The sequence below is a fragment of the Ursus arctos genome, unplaced genomic scaffold (assembly GCF_023065955.2).
Source record: "Ursus arctos isolate Adak ecotype North America unplaced genomic scaffold, UrsArc2.0 scaffold_19, whole genome shotgun sequence".
NCBI classification, from domain to species: domain Eukaryota; kingdom Metazoa; phylum Chordata; class Mammalia; order Carnivora; family Ursidae; genus Ursus; species Ursus arctos.
Window position 1 is genome coordinate 14,824,902 of NW_026622863.1, and position 20,129 is coordinate 14,845,030.

The 20,129-nt window shown below is 56.9% G+C and overlaps 2 protein-coding genes across 2 annotated transcripts; one reads left to right on the plus strand and one right to left on the minus strand.

Annotated features, from left to right (window-relative positions):
- The first annotated feature begins 381 nt into the window (after positions 1 to 381).
- SPMIP8 (sperm microtubule inner protein 8) lies at positions 382 to 7,199 on the plus strand. Its single transcript, XM_057314129.1, has 7 exons — positions 382 to 712; positions 4,083 to 4,144; positions 4,635 to 4,809; positions 5,239 to 5,300; positions 5,521 to 5,585; positions 5,938 to 5,970; positions 7,046 to 7,199. The coding sequence occupies exons 1-7, from the start codon at positions 490 to 492 to the stop codon at positions 7,074 to 7,076; spliced, it is 651 nt and encodes a 216-aa protein (XP_057170112.1). The 5' UTR covers positions 382 to 489; the 3' UTR covers positions 7,077 to 7,199.
- Positions 7,200 to 9,438: 2,239 nt separating this feature from the next.
- ZNF319 (zinc finger protein 319) lies at positions 9,439 to 19,792 on the minus strand. The gene is made up of 2 exons (XM_026494864.4): positions 19,505 to 19,792; positions 9,439 to 17,508 (listed from the first exon to the last, which is right to left on the minus strand). The coding sequence occupies exon 2, from the start codon at positions 17,254 to 17,256 to the stop codon at positions 15,499 to 15,501; it is 1,758 nt and encodes a 585-aa protein (XP_026350649.2). The 5' UTR covers positions 17,257 to 17,508; positions 19,505 to 19,792; the 3' UTR covers positions 9,439 to 15,498.
- Between the last annotated feature and the right edge of the window lie 337 nt (positions 19,793 to 20,129).

The following is a 20,129-nucleotide window of genomic DNA, read 5'->3' on the forward strand; positions in this document are numbered from 1 at the left end:
AATGACCGACAAGCCACTGGGAATAGCCACTCTTTGAAGGGAGGCACTGAGCAATCAGCAATGCTTTTCTAGTTCTTATCTCTCATGCCTCACCCCTTATTTAAAACTTTCCTGTGTCTCCCTGTAGAATTTTGAGTAAATGCCAGATACTTTAGCTAAGGCCAGAAGTCCATAATTAGCTGCCCAGAGGCAAACGGTGCTAAATTCTGAACCCACTTGCCGCTGCTGCTTCCCGATCACGATTTAAGAATAGACTCCCATGCAGCCGCTTTTAGACGGTTCCCAGCCACACACCCTGTACTGACCTCTCAGAGCCCTTAGCACATCGTGCGTGCGTGCGCAGGGGCGGGGCGTCTGAACATCCCTGACTCCGCATGGGGAGCCCCCAGCTCCGGGTAGTAGCGTTGGAGGAGTAGAGAAATCCGCACTGGCCAAGGTTGTGCTACCCCATAGAAGGGTGTTGGGTCGGGGTGTCTCTGCTCCCCAGCCATGGCCCGCATCATCGACCTGGTGCCCTGGGACGACGGCTCCACGCACGTGTACGCGTCCCCGGCCATCCTGCTGCCAGTGGAGCGGCCGCGCAACCATCTGGCCGGCGTGAAGCAGCAGCTCTACCACCCGGCCCTGCCCAGCCTGCGCCGCATGGACATGGACTCGGTCAGGGCCTGCCTTTCCGACGAGCACTGCCGGTCCACCACCTACTGCCGCAAAGGTCCGGCCACCTGGCTGCCAGGGTCACCGAGCCCCTTTGGGCCTTGCGGGGGAGGGGCAGGTGGTTTCCAGGAGAGCCCTGGGGGAGAGAAAAGCGGGGGACGGGGGGTGGGGGGGTGGGGAGACACCTGCCCGGGTCTCAGCCTCTGTTTCCTTATCAGGAAAATGGGATAACAGGGCCTGCCTCATATTATGGTGAGATTAAAAGGAGCTGAGAGAATAGGGGAAGGGAGGGAAAAATAAAACAAGACAAAATCAGAGTGGAAGACAAACCATAAGAGACTCTTAATCACAGGAAACACACTGAGGGTTGCTGGAGGGGGGTGGGGTGGGGGGATGGGGTAACTGGGTGACAGGCATGAAGGAGGGCACGTGATGTGATGAGCACTGGGTGTTACATACAACCCACGAACCACTGAACTCTATCTCTGAAACTAATAATACATTATATGTTAATTAACTGAATGTAAATAAATAAATAAATAAATAAATAAATAACAAGCTAAGAGAAGCACTTAAAGTCATGCCTAGCACAGAATATGTGCTCAACAATAATGGAATGGTGGTTACTAATGGAGAGAGAAGTGTGCAGAACTCCATCATCACGGTAGCAGGAGTGACCATAAAGCGATAGTGACAGTCTCTGCCCGATCTGCTCTCCACGTGGAAAAGGAAGAGAAGACGCTCCTCACACTTCCCATGAATGAGAGGTAGACAGAAGAGTCTTTGGGGTGAAAAGGGCACATGCACCCAAGGAATAGCCCTTCATCAATTGAAAAGCTTGGGTGTGGAGGTGGGGGTGCCTGTGAATGAATGAATGAGTGAGTGAATGAATGAATGAATGAATGAATACACGTTCATTTCAGCACAGGTATTCAGCATTTGCTTTGTGCCTGATGCTGCCCCAGAGGCAGGGAAACAGGGGGAACAGCATGTGCAGGGGCCTGGAAGGGAAAAATTGCCCTAGGTATTGGGGGAACTTAAGGAGTTTGGTTGGGCTGAAGGACAAGGTTGGGGCAGCAGCAGGAGCTGGGGCTGGGGGCAAGGGCTCTGTTGCTAAGCTCAGGGAGATTTGGAGGCAAAGGGGACCCTCTGAAGACCTGAAGTAGAAAAAAGGTCTGAGCATTCTGGGGTGGGGAGGGGGTGAGGAGGGGGTGGGGGATGGCCCAAGGGACCAGAGATGGATGGTGACTGGGGGGTATGACACTGGGAGGGACCGCCCTGTAGGGCCTAGATGGGAAATGCTGGAGGTGGGTGGGGAAGCAGTGAGGAGGGAGGGATGAAAGGTGAAGTGGAGCCCCCATACCTGTCCCTCTAAGGGGGAGCAGTCACAGGGCTCCGGCTAACTGCTGCGTGGGAAGGCTCAGCACGTTTCTTCCAATTTCCTGGTTTCTCTTATCTAGATTTTTTAGGGAAAGCTCTTGATTTAGATATATATTTTATTGCAAGTATATGCTTTTAATAAAAGTAATGGAGTCACGGGTTCAAAATTCAAATGCTGTAACAATATACATCTTAACATCTCCCTCCCCCCACCTCTGCTGACTTACAGGTAACTGCCCAGTTTCCAACCTATCCTTCCATTGTTTCCTAATGTGAATACAAACATATATTCTTTTGCTCCCCAGCTTTTTGTTATGAAGATATTCAAACAGAGAAATGTGAAAGGATAATACTATGGACGCCCAGTGCCTTCCACCTGCTTCAGTTAATCTATTACCATTTTTTATTATTCTCTAACACACACACACACACACACACATACACACACACTCACACTCTCTCACACACACTTGAGCAAGCAGTTCCCAGTGACAACAACTTCCTATATGACACAATACCATTATCACAGGAAAGTTAACAATCATTCCATAACACCCACTCTTCGGTCCATATTGAAATGTCCCAAATGGCCCCTAAAGATGTCTCACAGCTTCAAAATCCTTCTGGAACCAGCCTGCAATCTAGGATTGCGCATTGCAACTGGTTGCTACGTATCTTGTTTCAGTCTGAAATAGTCCACCCACTTTCCCTTTTCCCCTAATACCGGCTTTTTAGAGGTCAAAATAGTTACATTGTAGATAGTCCCACATGGTGTATCTGAGTATTTCCTTACAATGTCATTTACTTTGATTGCCTTCCGTGAACTAGCAACTAGATGCAGAGGCTTGGTTAGCCCGGTAAAACGCTGCTGGCCAGAATCTTGCACAGGGGATGGACGCCATGTTTGCCCTAATGCTTCAGCGGGAGACACGTAATGTTATTATCCTGATATTCGTGAAGTGAAGTTTGAAGACTTGGTTATGGTAGTGACCTGAATGCATATTCTTCTCTGCCTCCAATGGCCTCAGTTTTAGGCGTTTAAGCAAAAGGCAGCAAACAGCATATACCCTTGTGCGCCTTGAGGTTGCGTATGGAGAACTCCGTCTATTTATTTTAAGTGGCTGCCTAGTGAGGACGTCTCATGGCGTATTTAACAAGTCCTTGAATGACAGACCCTTGAGCTGTTCCGTCATTCTCTGCTACGAACAATGCTGAAATGGGTAGATCTTTTAGCCACATCATTTCCCAGGTGTACACCTGTAATGTGGGATAAATTCCCCGAAGTAGGACTGGAGGGTCTGCAGGTATGTGTATTTATACTTCTGATAGATAATGCCAATTGCTTTCCATCGGCTGGAATCAGTTTATACCCCCTCCGGCAATGTTACAGCAGTGGCACTGTTTCCAATAACTGCACTGACTTTGGGATTGTTTCCAATCTGATAGGCAAATATTGGCATCTTCGTGTAATTTGAATATGCATTCATCTTATTGTGAATGAGGCTGAGTGTCTTTTTCATGTTTGAGGGACCATCTGCATTCCCTGTGTTTGCGTGTGAACTACCTATGCACGTGGCTCGCTCCATCTTCTTTTCTTGTCTGGATTCCTAGGAATTCCTTAGGGAAATTTCACCTCATCTGTAAAATAAGTAGAAATATTTTTTCCCATTTGCCCTTTGACTCCTGTCCGTTTTGCCAAGTAGAAGTTTGTTTTTATGTAGTCAAAGTCATCAATCTTCCCTTAATGGCTATCAGATTGTGAATGAGTTGGTATGGCCTTCCCCACCCCAAGGTTATAAGGGAATTATAATGCCTTCCTCTAGTACTTTTACGGTTTCGGGTTTTTTAACATTGAAATCTTTTATTTACTTGGAGTTTATCCCGTTGAAAAAGTAAAAATCTCTTTTATCTTGAGTTTAGTTTTTTTTTTTTTAAGTTGTCAAATATTTCCAGGAACTTTTGAAGCAATGTGAGCCAAAGTTCTCCTGAGTGGGCCCATGATGGCAGGTGGAGGAGACACCTCTTCTCCCTCTCTCTCTCTTCTTCAGATGACTTTGACAACGCCTACTTCACACTTTTGGGTGTCCCCAACAAACCCCTGCAGTGTTTGGTGAGTGTCCCCTGCTCCTGGCCGTGGGTTTGCTCAGGGGAAAGGGTGTGAAGGTCCTGCCTGAGGGGCACCTGGGTGGCTCAGTCGTTAAGCGTCTGCCTTCGGCTCAGGGAGTGATCCCAGGGTCCTGGGATAGAGCCCCACATAGGGCTCCATGCTCTGCTGGGAGCCTGCTTCTCCCTCTCCCACTTCCCCTGCTTGTGTTCCCTCTCTCGCTGGCTGTCTCTCTTTCTGTCAAATAAGTAAAATAAAATCTTAAAAAAAAAAAAAAGATCCTGCCTGAGCCCAGCCCAAGTACCTCGGGTTCTTCAGCTGCCTGCTTGGGCCCTCGCACCCTTCCCATCTCCTTTAGGGGGCTTCAGGCTCTCCACCTGGCGCCTGGGTCCCAGGGGCCAAGCTGTTAGCCCCAGGCAATGGGATGGGATGGTCTGGGTCAGCCTCCAGGCCTCTGCATTTACCACCGTGGCCCTGACTCCCATCACCCTGGCAGGACGTCACGGCGACCGGCCAGAGACTCCGCAACAGGTGCCACGAGGGGAAGCTGGTACCCATCGTGCCGGGCATCAACCGGGTCGACTGGCCCTGCTTCACACGAGCCATTGAGGACTGGTCCCGCTTCGTGTCCTCAGCCGGCGAGTTCAAGCTGCCCTGCCCAAGCAAGAGGGGTCCGTCTACTGGGCCCGGGGGACGCCCTAGGGTGGGAGAGACCCGGAGCGCCAGCTGTGGACGGGAGGGCAGGGGTCGGGCGGCTGGCGGCAAGGACGGCGGGGAAGCTGCGGAGCAGCTGGGGCACTTAGAGCGGGCAGAACCGAGGTGGGTTGAGGGGCAAAGAGGTGGGGGTCGTCGTGGGGAGGGGCCAGGGGCCAGGTCCCAACCCGAGGGAGCCATTGGGGCGGCGGCCGAGCGCGGGGCGTGTTCTGGGACTGGTGGAGCAGGGTCTAGAAGCGGGGCTTGTTCAGGCGAGGCGGTAGAGGCGGGACTGGCTCCCCGACCAGCAGTGGGCGTTGTTCGATCAGGGGGCGGGGCTCAGGTGAGAGCAGGGGCGCGGCTTGTTTGGGGTGGGCTGGGACTGGAGCAGGGCGGTCTCCCCACAGTGGAGAGTTTCAGTGGCTACGCGGTGCGGTACTTGAAGCCGGAGGTGACCCAGAACTGGCGCGTAAGGAGGGCTGCGCGCTGACCTGTCCTGGGGACCAGGGGGTCGGGGAGGAGAGGCTAACACGGGGGACGGGGTGGGGGAGAGGACACCCAGAGTAGGGTTTTCCGGTCCCCAGGGCCAAGATCGCTGGCAGAGAGCTATGTGGGGGGCGGGGGAGGAGGGTCAGTGTCCCCCCTTGGCTCACGGACCCCCCCCCCCCCATTCCTCTGGCCCTCTCCAGTACTGTCTCAACCAGAACCCCAGCCTGGACCGCTACGGACAAAAGCCCCTGCCTTTCGACTCCTTGTAAGTGACGCCACAGGCCCGGGGACCCCATACCTGGAGGGGGGAGGATGGGGTCTTGGCCGCTTTCCTCAGAGCACACTTAGTGACTCTTGAAAGTGTAAGACCCGGGAAAACTGCTGGGTTCCAATACACCACAAGAAAACTGCAGGTTCAAAATGAATAGATGTTTGATCAAACGGATCATCCTGTCGTCCAGTCCCTGGCAACCCCACCTTTCCAAGTGGAGGCATTAGGTGGGACCAGGGTGGAATGTAATCCGTCTGGTTGGCTGGCTCCTCCCGACATGGGAGTGAGGTTCCCGGGGAGGGTCGCCCTTCCCCACCTCCGGCTCACCTTCCTCCCTTTTTCTCAGGAACGCTTTCCGACGCTTTGGCTCTATCTACAGGTAGGGAAATGACCCCGGACCCGCTCCACACCTGGCCCCTCCCCCCTCAGGCTGTGCCCAGGCCGCCTCTGGGCTCAGGCGACTCTCAAACCCCTCTCCACCTGGCCTCGCACCAAGGGCTTGGTACCCCCCCCCCCCGAGTGACATCCAGGCCGCGCCAAGCGAAAGCGCAGCCTACTGGGAGATGGGGGGAGCAGAGTGCATGTCCCACCCGACGTGGCTCAGACTAGGCCAAAAGGAGGGCGGCTTACCAGGGAGGAGAGCAGGGACCAAAGGAAAGGACCAAGAGTCTGCCTTCCAGGATGCGGGTAGGTGGGAAGGGCTGAGGTGTGTGTTCCCAGCAGGAAGGTGCTAGGTGCAAGGTATTCAAGCATCATTTGGCCATCGCCCACCTACCAGGCCCCCTTTCCTCCACCGCAGCAGTACCACGCTCCTGGGTGTCCCCCAAAGCACCAGCACTACGAAGCACACAACACCCTTGCTGGTGCTGTTTCAGGGCCTAGGTGATCCTTCCTTCTCTGCCTGGAAAATTCCTCCTCACTCTTGAAAGCTCAGCCTAGATGTCCCATCCTCCTCGAAGTCTTCCCTGACCCTCTGCCTCTCCCCTCCAGCTCAAACCCCCTCGGGCTGGTCACCACAGGGGCATCCCTATCCGATAGCACGTAGACTACTGCATTATAATTACCGATGGGAAGTTGGCCTTCTCTCGCCCACCCTGGGCACACACACGGGAACGCTTTCTGATATTTTACTACATGTAATGCCTGCCAGAGTAAGCGCACAAAGGTCTGAAGAATGAGTAAAGCAGGGCAGGACTGGGGGTCAATGAGAAACAGGGATGAGGCAAACTGGAAGGGGGGGCTTGAAAGTCAAGCAGAGTCTCAGAAAATATATAAATGAAAGGAAATAAAGAGCCATTGAGGGCTCTTGAGCCACAGAGAGACAGGATGGAAGCTGTGTTTTCAGAGCCTTGAGGACAGGAAGGTGGGTTTGGGGGGCAGGCCTACAGAAGGACAGCTTGATTTTCCCCAGGACACCCTGGAGGCCCCTGCCTCACCCCTGTTTCTCTCCATAGTCGTGTCAACTACCTGACCCCCTGGCATTAATCTGTGAAAAGGAAGCTGACCCCCAGGCTGCTGGACTACGCCCTCCTCAGGTTCTCCAGCAGGACAGACGGTGTATGGTGGGACCACCCATCTCCCTAAGAGTTCAGCCTGACTGGAAATAAACCTAATAATAATAATAAATCAGGCCTGTGTGTGTGTGTGTGTGTGTGTGTGTGTGTGTGTGTGGTGCAGGGAATGGGAGAGGGGTCAGTACCTCAGGATGATGCTCTCTCACCTTTACCTGTCCCCTGCCAACTCCTGGAGGACTGGTGGGGGGAGGAGAAAGAGGTCTCGTGACAACCGGTAGAGAGTCGGGGTCTTAGCCCTAAGGCTCAGCTAGGGGTGAGGTGTAAAGGCAGCTTGGGAATCGGGTTTTCCCTGTGCCCCTGTCCCCTGCTTGTAGCCCCACAAGCAAGCCCCCTCCACCTCAGACTCTGAACTTGGGCCCTAAAGAGAAAAGAAGAGGTCTGAAAGGGATTTTAGATACTTTTCTCAGAAGCTTTCCCCATACCTGTATCCTCTGGGGGCTTCCCTGGGCCTGGCAGGCTCTGGTGGGCTAGAGGCAGCCTCTGGGCATGGAGCAAGGGTTGCCTACTGTACCCACCTAGCTTCAGGACCAGCCCTCACATCTGTCCACCAAACTACAGAAAGGAAAGCATGATGTCCTGGGATAGCCACAGGCTCTCCTGGGCCAGGTATAACCCCCCTCAAAGGGCTAGGGAAGAGTGTCTCTGGCACAGTTAGGGAGAGCCAGGATCAATGCACAGCTCCCAGACCTTCCAGATACCCCACCCTCATCCCACTTGTGGGAAGTCTGCAAGGACAGATCCCAATCAGGGTAAATAGCCACCAAGCTCTAAGACTATTTGAACAAGACCCCTGCTGCTAGGATCTGGGGCCTCAGGGATCCTTGAACTTTCTGAAATCACAAGCAAAACTGTATGTCCCCCCACATATACATTTTCCCATGGAGAATCTCCTTGTTTTCATCTGATTCTCAGGAGAGTCAGTGCCCACAAAGGTTAGGAAACCCTGACTTACACCCTCCCCATCCCCTTCCACTAATATTTACTGAGCACCTACTGCATGCAAGCCAGGTCTCAGGTGGAAAGAATTTAAAGAACAATACCAGCCTTTTATTTCTGGACCCCATGTTACACTATTCAAAACACATCATCAAGTGACTCATTATCTCCTGCACGCCTCATAGCCCATAGACACTCTGGAAAGTGACGGGAACAGATGCTATGCTATATCATAGACGGAAAAACAGGCCCAGATCAGGAAGTCGTTCACCTCAGCCAAATCCAGAACTCAGAACTCAAAACAAGTCCCAGCACCTGACACAGTGCTCAGATAGAGTTTGCCCTCAGTGTCGTAGAACAAATTTTTTTCCCGGAATGGGAGGTCTTTTGTTCAATCTTGCGTAAAAAACAAGATGAGTTGTGTTGTCATCTGATAATGCAGACAGAGCCTGCCTTACAGACTCCTGGCTGATTTTAATTTCTTTTAGGGGTGGAGGTGACAGTTACTACCCTTATACCGAGGTGAGGGACCATGGTGTCTGTCTCTCTCTCCTTGAGGGTGGGGTTCTGCTGACAACAGAGCAGGAACATGGGGAGGAGCAGATGGGGAGTGGTAAGCAGATCACGGAGCCCCTTCCTCCTTGGGGGCTTACTGAGAAGGTAGCCAGCTTCCTGCCATTTCATGCAGGAAGAAACCCTTTCCTCCAAGCCCAGTGGACAGTCCACCTGGCTTGAACCTCGGGAAGCCACTGGCAGAACCTCTTGGGGTGTCAGAGACACATCCTGAGAACCTGAATGCCTCCTCCAACATGACAGCTCGGAGAAGAGAGAGATTTGCCCAAGCCTCCCTTCACAGCAGGGATGCTGGACTCCTGGCCTGTGTGGGACTGGAGACAGCCAGAGAGCATGCCTCAGTGTGCCAGGGGGAGTCAGGTAACTGGGGTTTTTTCCTGGCCCTGCTTCCTTCATGTTGAATGACTGGGCAAGGCCCTCTGGGAGTTTGGCCCAGCAGACATCTGAGGCCTTGCCTGGCCCCATGCTGGGTGCAGGAAGGACACACACCAGATGCCATTCCTGCCTGGGAGATGCTTCCAATCCAGGAGGAGGAAGGCAGACCCAGCTGATTCAAACCTGAAGGCAGAAGGTGAGAATGTGGGCACACCTGGACCATGTTCCTCAAGCCCAAGACACTGTGGATGGTAACCCACGCTAGCAATATCAGATTCTTGCTCACCAATTACACACTGAATCCTGGTTCCACAGACCTAAAAATGTGTGCCCAAGAATAAAGGAAATGCGGGGTAGATGAGCATTAACAAGTCTGATTCACTATATACTTTCTTTTTTTAAATTAATTTATTTATTTTTAATTAATCTCTATGCCCAACATGGGGCTCAAACTCAGGACCCCAAGATCAAGAGTCGCATGCTCTTCTGACTGAGCCAGCCAGGCGCCCCAACACTTTCTATTTTTTAAGTGCAAGATAACGTATTAAACACTTTGCAGACACCATGAGGTGGGTGATTTTAGACCCATTTTATGGATGATGGAATGGACTCAGGGAGGTTAAGTACCTGGCCCAAGGTCACACTGCCGGTGATCGGCAGAGCTGGGGACTGAAGCCAGCCTGCCTGACCCTTGGGCTCGCAGGCACCACATTGCACTGCCTTCCCGCTATGAGAGAGATAGAGGCAAGAGTGGGGAGGAAACCAGACGGGGCTTCCTGGGGGTGAGGACATCTGATAATCCCACCCAGAGGCCAAGAGATGGGAAGAAGCCCCACTCCAACCTAGCCTGGGCCACTGTCTCCTGGCCTCGAAGTCCCCTCAGCCTCAGGGGGCTCTTTACTCATCATAAATAGATCAAATTAGAAATCCTCCCTATGGCCACTACCTTGGGGATAGTCCAGTCTCATGGCCTCACCTGTAGGTCTTCCTGGTCAGTCCCCCAATCCACTTCCCTGGCCCTGGGCCTCAGTGAATTACCCCACACAAAGCTCCCTGCCAGCCTCCTTGCTGTTCTGAACACCCAGGCTCTTGTCTGCCTCCTCACCTTTGTTCAAAGCCTTCCTCCCACCCGAAAAGCTTTCCACATCTCTTCCGACCCAAATCCCACCATGTCTCCCAGGCAGGCCTCTCTCAAGTGTTCCCTTCTCCCCGTATCTCTTCCCCGATACTACGGAACAACTCCTAGCCTCTGGCCCACAGTCGGCTCTAAGGGAACACTGCACTTGGAGCCTCCTTTTATCTCTCTGAGTGAATGGGGGCTCAGAAATGGGGCCTGGGGCCACCCAGAGCCCACACGCAGATCTGGACTAAATGAAACAACTACTACAAAGTACTAGCTGTGTTGATGACAAAGTAACACACCAAACACATCCTCACCCAGGGCCTGGGGCCGGCAGTGGGAGTGGATCAGGGGTGAGGCGAGGGTCAGGGAGGACTCACACGTCATCTTTTGTGCTAAAAATCAGAAGCTTTGACATTTCTGACCCTACCTTTTGACACACGAAAACCTCAAACCTCTCTCCTCTGAAGTGTTAGCTGCATACCCCGCAGCACCAGCTTGTGGATGAACAAAGGCAGGAATGCAGACCCAGGTTGGGGAGGGATGCAGAGGGAAGAGGGAGACCCCGCGGGCGCCCCCTGTTCCCACCCCTCCTGCTGACCTCCTTTTCAGGGCCCTGAAGAGGACTGGGCATTCCGAGCCTGGAAGCTTTGTAGATTTGTGACAATCAATAGCGGCCAAGGCTTTTCCTGGAGGCATGACCTTCAAGGAACAAAGAACCCCCCCCCCACCCGTGTGAGGATGGGATGTGGAGCTAGGGAGGCCCCCGCCAACGTCCAAGGCCAGAGCAGCCCTGGGCCTGTCTGAGGCCTGCTCTGGAGGAGGGAACGAGGCCGGGAGGTGGGAGGTCAGGATGGAGGACTGGAGACAGACAGAAGACTTCCACAAAGGCGTCTGAGGAGGTCTAGGCTCTCCATGAAGCTGCCTCTGCACAGATGGGGAGACAGTGCCCCGTGGCTTTAATCCCTTGAGGAGTTGAGGGCCCACCGGATGGCTGGCCACCCCCTGTGCAAGCCAACGAAGAGCTTTCCTGCTCCCCTGGCCAGACTGGGTACCAGCATGGGGCCCAGCCATTGTGACCGGCTTCCTGGCCCGCGAAGAATGGGTTGGAACCAGAGCCCCAGGATTTAGTGGCCAGAGCTGGAAGCCTGTAAGGTCCAGAGCCCAGGGCTGTTGCAGCCCCTCTCTTCCCCACCAGGCCAGCCCCCACGATTCCAGGCCTCCTTCATCACCAAATGCGTGGCTTTGGGCAGCCCCAGGACTTCTCAAGGGTCAGCCCGAAGGGAATACTCAGGTCTGCCCTGCCCGTCTCCTGGAGATGGTAGGAGGGGACAGGGCTTATGAATGGGGTGTCGGGGCGGGGGCGGGGGGAAGAGCTCCGACATTCAGAAGGAAGAGTTAGGCCAGCCCCCTCTGGCCTCTGACCTCCAACCGTTCTGCTCTCCCGAGTGGCCACGACATGCCCTACCCTCCACACCTCCACACACATTTCACTGTGCCCTCGCCCTACCGAATTACGAACTCTGAAGTGGGAGGTTTCTGCCCGCCTCGCCCCCTCGCTCCCCCCAGCTCTGGTTGTCATCCCAGTGTCACCGCTCACCCCAAGGCACCACCTTCTCCCTATGCTGTCCGTGGTTGGGGCAAAGTGCATGATTCCCCAGAGACTAAAGGAGGTAGAACTAAGGAGGTAGTTGACAAGGAGCCCCCTTGTCACAATGTCCGAAGTCCCCTCGTGAAAATGCTCTGCTCTACAAGAGGGAGACTCACGTCAGCCGTAGGATGCAGGAGGTTGTGGGGGCTCCTGGGCAGGCGGACGGGCGGTGTGGTCAGCTGCAGCGGACAGCTGCTCAAGCCAGTCTGCGCCGTTTCTGTCGCTTACAGCTGAAGCCAGATTGAGACAGGAAGACTGCAGGCTGGAGGCCAGGAGAGGCAGGGAGAGGAAAAGGAGACACAGCTTGATCCTGTCACCCTCCCAGAATCAGAGTCTCAGGTCTCTAGGGACACTTATAGATCAGGGTCAAGACCTCTGCTTCACATGGGGAACTGAGGCCCCATGAGGGGCAGATAACAAGTGCCTGGGGTCACTTCGTATCAACAGACTAGGACTTGAACCTGAACATTCAGGCTCCCAGGTTCCATTCACTGCCCTGGTTTGGGGGCGGGCTGGAGTCTGGAGGCTGAGCGCCAGATGGGAGCTTTGTGAGAGGAGCAGAGGATGGAGACAGAGCAAGGGAAAGTCACCGTAGGCTCCTTGTGAGCTCAGCCTCGCCCGGCCAGGGCTCCTCCTGCCCCAGGCACACGATGACCATGTCTTTTCAGGAAAGACAACCTGAAACTATAAAGCACCAAACACAGGCTAGTGCCTTCCAGGAGTCTCTGCAAGGTGGCTGGATTTTGCCTAAGGTCACTCAGCTAGCAAGGAAGACAGGACTGAAGCCTGGCACGGACACGAGGGGCCCTGGGTGTCCTCTGGCTGACAAGTGGACGCCTGCAGGAAGGGACCACACGGCTCCTCAAGGGAGGTCCTCCCATGGGCACACAGTAAGGAGAGTGTGTGGTCTGGGTCACTTCTGGGGTCCTCCTTAGCCTTTCCACGAGGCATCTGCACCCAGTTTTGAGCCCCCTGTGGCATGGGCAGCTCCTTATGCTCTTGACTTTCTACGCTCACCACCCCAACCTCCGGGGCAAGGTGTTGGCCACCCTGCTGACCACCCTCCCCAGACCTGGGGAGGCTGTTTCTTCCTCTCTCCCCACCTCCACCCCTGCCTTTGAGAAATGGAAGGAGCCTGAGTCACAGCTGGCCACAGCAGGCCACGGGGGCCTGGGGCAGGGAACAGAAGAAAGGTGGGTTGGAAGGCCGAGAAGGGAAGCAGCTGGTTGGACATACAGCTGGCTGGCCATGGGATGGGGTGAGTACAAGTGAGGTGAGAGCAGGCAACCCTCTGGGGCAGGGCACCTGGCTGGGGCCGCTGCTGCTCCAGGCGAGCCCTGGTTTCCCACGGGGGCTAGAGCAAGCACTCATGCTTACCAGGCCAGGCTCCTGCTTCTCAGCATCCACACGCTGCCTGTCCCTCCAGCCCAGCTCCCTCCACCAGGGCTGCAGCTAGACCTCCAGCAGGTCAGGAGGCCGAGGGCCTCTTCCCTAGGGCCCCAAGGCCTGTCAGCACCTTCACAGCTCCCCTGCCCACAGGGCCTCCATATATGATGCCGTGAATCCGCAGCAACTAAGCAAGGCGACGGAGGCAACTGAGCCCCAAAGAGGTCGAGTGACTTGCCCAAAGTCACACAACCAGAACATTCAAAACTCAGGATTCGAACCCAGCCTCATGTCCTGATCCCAAGCCTGCCAACCTGAGCCTGTACCCCTCTGTTTCTCTCTCTCCACACCCCATCATCCCCTGGGGAAGAACGACCAGAACAAGCAGTGCTTTGGTCTGTGATGGTCAATGTCTTTACTTCTAAAGCATACATTGGACTCACTATATATTAACATCAAAAGGGGCTATCTAAAATGGAGTCGTTCTTTTTAAAAATCCAAATTTTCACATTTTTTATATAAGATCCAAAATGACATGAAATTAAACTATACAATGTTATGAACAGTATAACAACTGCTTTTAGAAAGCAAAGGAAAGGGAAAAATTAGCAGTTGGCCTGTTGTCGGCCTGGGTTCCATGTCTTTTGAGGCATTGTGACTGAGAGCCAGCACCGAGGGGAAGGACCAGCCCCTCTCTGCAGGCACAGGAAGGGAGCCCAGTCCGAGAGAGGAGGCGGATGTGGGCTGTTCAGCCTTCTCAAGGTGCGAGTGAGACAAGGCGGGCCTCCCTGCTCCTCTGGGCCCTTGGTGTGAGCACTGGTTAAAGTCTTTCAAGACCTACGCCCAGGGAGGGCTGGAAGAGGGCGGGGCAGGGGCACAGCTGGGTTCAGAAGAATCATTTTGATAATAAAGCTCCTTTGGGCTTCCCAAGGAGGGCCCCTGCTGACCAGTGATCTCAGTCAACTCCAGGCACCTACTGACTCCCTTAACAACCCTCTTCCCTGGCCTGCTCCCTATTGCCCTGGACACCCTTGACTCCATGAGCCTAGTGGGTAGGCAGAGACCTACAGGGACCCCAGGAGGACCCCAGAGAGAATCTCTGGCCTTGGAAGTCACTGGATAATGTCCAGGGCATTTGGACTGCCACAAGACTCCCAGGGTCTAGGCCAGGAGCCAGACTGATGGGGAGGGCTCTCAGGGGCTGGGAGAGCACTGGTGGAGACAGAGTCCTTTCACCTCCCCCACCCTGGGTGCCCAGGCCTGGTCCTGGCCCAGAAGTAGCTGGGGCAAGCTGTTTGGGGCCATGCCCTTGACACTTTGGTTCACACATTCAAGGGGGAGGACACCTGTTTGCATCCACTGGTAAGATCGTGGACTTGGCCCTGCTGCCTCCCAGGCACCAAGGTGGTCTAACAATCCCTTCTTTCACATGGGTAGATCTGTCTGGCCGAGAACACACTCCCCAGAGCTTGGAACCATGCTGCAAATGTTGGAGGGGTGCTTTCTGAACAGGAGGATTAGCCCTCAGTACAAAAGCTGCCTTTCCTCCCTTCCCTGTGGACAACACTGTCCCTGGCTGAGTGTGTCACAGGAGAACTTCTCTGCCTCCTCCCTTCTGGCTGGGCTGATTCTCTCCAGGCAGACCCCGCTCACAGATGTGCAGCCCTCCTGTATGTCTCCCTGTCAGGACCCGGGAGGCCACATCGCCCCTAGCTGGAGCAGACGGAGAGACCTGTGGCTCACTGTCTGCCCTCCTGGTCCCCAGGACTACATCACCAAGCTGGCCAGCTCCCTCAAACGGCGACTTGAAGAAGGATGACCTACATCCAGACCACCTATGGGATTCGACCTTCTCCCAGGCCCGACCATGGCCATCCTCTTTCCTAACCTATCTGGTTTCTAGTTAGGCTGAAAAGTTTGGGAAGGTGGAGGCTGGCACCAATCCCTCCATGGGGTGGAGAGAGGCCACTTGACTTCCAGCCTGGTTCCCGGCCCCCAGAGACAAGGGAGGCTGATGGCTCTCAAAAAAAGGAATCCTGTAATGGGAAAGAGGTTTGTGGGATCTGGGCCAGCCACAGCAGTCTGGCTCCTCCCCGCCCCCCCCCAACCTCCAGGCTGGTACCAGGAGAGCCAGGCACCCCCACCCTACGGCTGCCCAGCGCCCTCTGTCCTCACGCCCCTGGGGCCTCAGACCACCCGGCGGGGTCGGCAGGGGAGGGCTCGGTGGGCAGAGCGCCGGCGGGGACCAGTGGGGGCCGACGCGCACTCCGAGGCGCGCACTCAGGGCCGCACTCAAGGCAGGCAGGCGGCCACCTGGTAGGCGCCCTCGGCGGCCGCGGCGGCGGCGCTGTGCTGGGCGCTGTGCTCCTGCAGCAGGGCCACGTCCAGGAAGCGCTCGCCGCACCACACGCACTTGAACTGCTGCTCGCGGGCGTGCACTCCCTGGTGCTTGTTGAGATGCTCGCGCTGCTTGAAGGCCTTGTCACAGTTGGGGCACTTGTAGGGCTTCTCGCCCGTGTGCACTCGCCGGTGCCGCTGCAGGTCTGACGCGTACTTGAAGCGCTTCTCGCAGTCCGGGCACTTGAGCGGCTTCTCGCGGGCCGGGTCGCAGCGGTGCTGCACGAACTCCGAGGATGAGAAGAAGCGGCGCTCACACAGGGTGCAGCGCAGGGGCTTCTCGGCCGCGGAGCAGTGCGCCAGCTGGTGCTTCTGCAGGGCCGACGCCCGCTTATAGGCCTTGTTGCACACGGGGCACTTGAAGGGCCGCTCGGCGGCGCCCGGCAGGCACTTGTGCCGCAGCAGCTCGGCCGACTGGTCGAAGCCCTTCTGGCACACGGGGCACTTGAAAAGGGTCTCGAGGGTGTGCACGTGCTGGTGGTAGAGCAGGTGGCTGGGCTGCCCGAAGCCCTTCTCGCACAGGCCGCACTTGAAGGGCTCCTCGGTCTTGTGCGTGCGCCGGTGCCGCATGAGCGCGTACTGCTGCTTGAAGCCCATGGGGCACAGGTCGCACTTGAAGGGCCGCTCGGCGCTGTGCGTGCGCTCGTGCTGCCGCAGGTCCGACGGCCGCTTGAAGGCCTTCTGGCACTCTCCGCAGCGGAAGGGCCGCTCTCCGCTCGGCGTGCACGGGTGCTGCAGCAGCTCCGAGGACTCCTTGAAGTGCAGCTCGCACACGTTGCAGCGGAACAGGTGGTGCTCGCCCGAGTGCGCGTACATGTGGCGCACCAGGTGCGAGCGGTGCTTGAAGGTCTTCTCGCACACCGCGCACTTGTACGGCCGCTCGGAGCTGTGCGTGCGCTTGTGGTGCACCAGGTGCGACGACTGGCTGAAGCTCTTGTCACACAGCGTGCACTTGTACGGCTTCTCCCCGGTGTGGATGCGCTCGTGCCGCGACAGCTCCGACAGGTGCTTGAAGGGCTTCTGGCAGATGGGGCAGCTGTACGGCTTGTCGGCCTGCTCCGCAGGGGCCACGGCCGGCGGCGGCGGAGCCGGGGGCAGGGAGGTGGCGGCGGCGGCCGCCGGTTCGGCCGCCTCGGCAGGCTTGTAAGTCTTCTCGCAGATGGAGCATTTCACGAGGCCGCTCGTGCCGCTGTGCGCACTGTGATGCTGCGCCAGCGACGTGAGCAGCGAGAAGCCCATCTTGCAGACGCCGCAGACAAAAGGCTTCTGTTCGGCCTGCACACACTGGTGTTCCAGCAGGTCTGTAGCCTGATGGAAGATCTTGAGACACTGTGTGCACTGGAAGGAGCGGTCGTGGCCCGCCAGGCACTGGTGCTCGTGCGGGCTGGACAGGTGCGCCAGGTCGTGACCGCACACACCGCACTTGGGGCCTGGCTCGCCCGCCGCCTGCAGGGGCGCGTGCTGCGGGGGCTGGAGGCCCGGGTCCGGCTGCAGGAGGATGCCGTAGACCGCACAGCCCAGCGGGTTCTCGGCCGAGCCCGGGGGCAGTGTGTGCTCAGCCAGGGCCGGCGGTGGCTCTGCGTGGTGCTGAGGCTGCGGCGGCTGCGGCTGCTGCGGCTGCGTCTGTGGCGGCTGCTGCCAGCTTTCCGACATGCTTGGGAAGATGAAACAGGGTTTGGAGAGTAATGGCTTCAGTTTCCCGCTTAAGGTGATCCAGCCCAAAGAGAAGCTGCCCAGGATCAGGTATGGACAAAAACCTCGGACAAGGCACAGAAGAGGGACTGGTCAGACCACCCAAGTCATTAACCAAGACTGACTACGAGGCTCTGCCTATGGGATGGCGGGGCTCTCCGAGGCAGGGTGCCAGTGATGCCAGAGGGGCTCTGCCTTCCCCGATGATTGGTTCTGGAAAGAAGAGAAAAGCCATAAGCTTGAGGCAGAGACACACAGCTGGTCCCTGGGCCCCTCTCCCCGTCCTGCCCGCAATCGCTACACTGCTGCCACATCAGGGAAGAGAGAGGGGTTCAGGGCTGGAAGACCCTCTCTCTTCACACACGACCAAAGACGTCTGCTGGCGGCTCAGCCCCTCCAGCAAAGAGAGCCTCCCGCTTCCCAGCCTACCGCCAGCCCTCTGTAGTCAACTGTCTCACAGATAACGGTCCGGGATGATCTGCCCATAATACAAAGAAGTCATAAATTCTGCTCATGCTCCAAAGGAAGAGGGAGGGCCATGGCATCCAAACCAATTTCAGCAGCATAACTTTTTTTGCAAATAAAAATCTTACTTGGAAGCCCAATATGTTATAGATAAAAGCCGAGAGGCACTGGTGGAGGACGCCCCGAGGCCTTCCAGCTCCTTTCCCCTGGCTGCCCTGAATCTCAACCCAGGACATCCCTGCTCAGGGTAATAACCTGCTGGGACAGAGAACCAGGCCTCCCAGACCTGAAGGCCCAACAGCAAACAGCCTCAGGCAGCCAATATTTAAAACAACTACAGGAACTGAGGACCATCTCAAACAAATTATTTTGTGAGGGGCTGACCCACATCCCTTTCAACTATCCCCCAGACCCTCTCTCCTGACCACGTGCCTGTTCTTTCTTCACACAACAGTTAGGATGGTCTTGCAGAGGCCTGAGCCGATGTACGATGGGGTAGCGATGACAGGTCCGTAGACCCACCCAGCCTGGAGGTCTCCATAGCAGAACATCCCTGCTCTAGTTATCTCCCAGAGCACCAAAAACTCCTAAATCCTCTGAATCTGACAATGCCAAGGCCTTCAGGAAAAAGGAGGCAATCAGGAGTCTGCCTCGGCAATGTGGGAAGTAGCATGCTAAGCACTGAGCATTTCTCCTCTTCCCAGGACAACCTGGAAAAGACAACCTTTCCAGAGACAACCCCGTTCCCTTGCTCCAAGTCTCTAACATTTTAGATAATCAATGGAAGGTAAAGACCACCCAGCCCAGGCAAATCTCTAACTCACCACTTTGTGGCAGCAGAAGGTAATGACAGCGAGAGGGAGGAACTTTTAGAATTACATGCAACCCACTTTCAGGTTTCCAGCTCCTCTGCCTCAAACATCGAAAAGTTTCTAAGTTTTCTCCTGAGGGAAAGAGGAGGAAAAAAGGGGATGCCTTCACAGGCCAGCCCTGCCTCTAACTGTTCTGCCAAAGAAACCTAAGAGTCAGGCGAACAACTGTCACCCACAGCATCTTCCCGGAAGGAAAGAAGGAAAGGAGCAGTTGCTCGGGGTGGACGCAGCAGGTTGCATGAGCAAGCAGGTAGGAAGCCTCCCCAGGAAAGAGGGAAGAGAGGCTACTCCGAGCACAGTCTAGGTCCGGATGAGCCAACCCAGATGAATTTTTTTCCGGCATGAATGGCTACCCAGAACCAGGGTCCCGGATCCTCGGCCCCCAGCTCAGCTGCCCACCCCTGCCCTTTCCAGGAAGGTGCGGCCCCCAGGCCTCAATGATCGTTCCGCAAAGAGCAGAGACTGAGGTAAAGGAGGCAAAGGGAGGCCCCCACCTGCGCCCCACGCCAGCCCTTCCTCCTCCCTGGGAAAACGAATGAAAGGCGATCACCTCCCCGGCGGCACTGCCAGCCGGCCCAGCTGGGCTGTCCCCTGTCAGCCCTCACCAGGAATGGCCAGGCCGCTACGGGCCGGAGCGCCGGCCCCGCGGGCGATTGGGCCGGAGGAAGGCCCCAGGGCCGCAGGCTGGGCCCGGTTAGTAGCTACGCGCCCAGGCTGGCCTGGGCGGCCCCAGAGCTCAGGAGGCCGCTGGGTCGGGCCGGAGGTGGAGGAGGGGGGGAGGTGGTGGTGGTGGCGGGCGGGCCGGCTGGGGAAGGGGTGCGGCGGGCGCGGGAGTGGCCCCCAGACGCAGCCCCGGGCGCCCCGCCGCTCACCTGCTCCAGGCCGCCCGCGGGGTCAGGCGCGGGGCGAGTGGCGACCGGCTGCTCTCTCGGCCGCCCCTTTATTCCGGCTCCAGCGGCGGCGGCGCGGCCTACGCGCACTGCCAATCCCCGGCCTCGAGTAGCGGCGGCGGCCGGCCCGGGGGCGGGCAACGGGCTAGCGGCGGCCGGAACCGAGGAAGCGACGTGCGTGGCCGGGATAGCGGGGCCAGGGCGGAGGAGCGCCGGGAGGGCGGGCGGACCGACCGACGGCCTTGCAGAGACCGGCGGACAGGCGGGCGGCGCGGGGGCCAGGGAGGCGGGGCCGGGGGAGGAGCGGCAGCCGGGGCGGCGGCGGCTGCGGGAGGAGCGGGCGGCACGGAGCGAGGCCGCCCCCTGCCGGGGACCCCGCGGCCGGGCCGGGTCGGACAGTCGGGCGTGCAGGGTGGCTCTCCAGTTGCCTGGCCTGCACGCTTCAGCTGACCCAGGGAGGGCGCCCCGCTTCCGACCAACCTGCTTGGCCTTAGGGGAAGGGGCTCCCGCGACCCGACCTGCGGCCCGACGCCCGCGCTTGAGAGGAGTGGCCTCCTAGACGCTCTGATCGTCTGGAACTGACCCGCCTCTGACTGCTCAGCTTGCT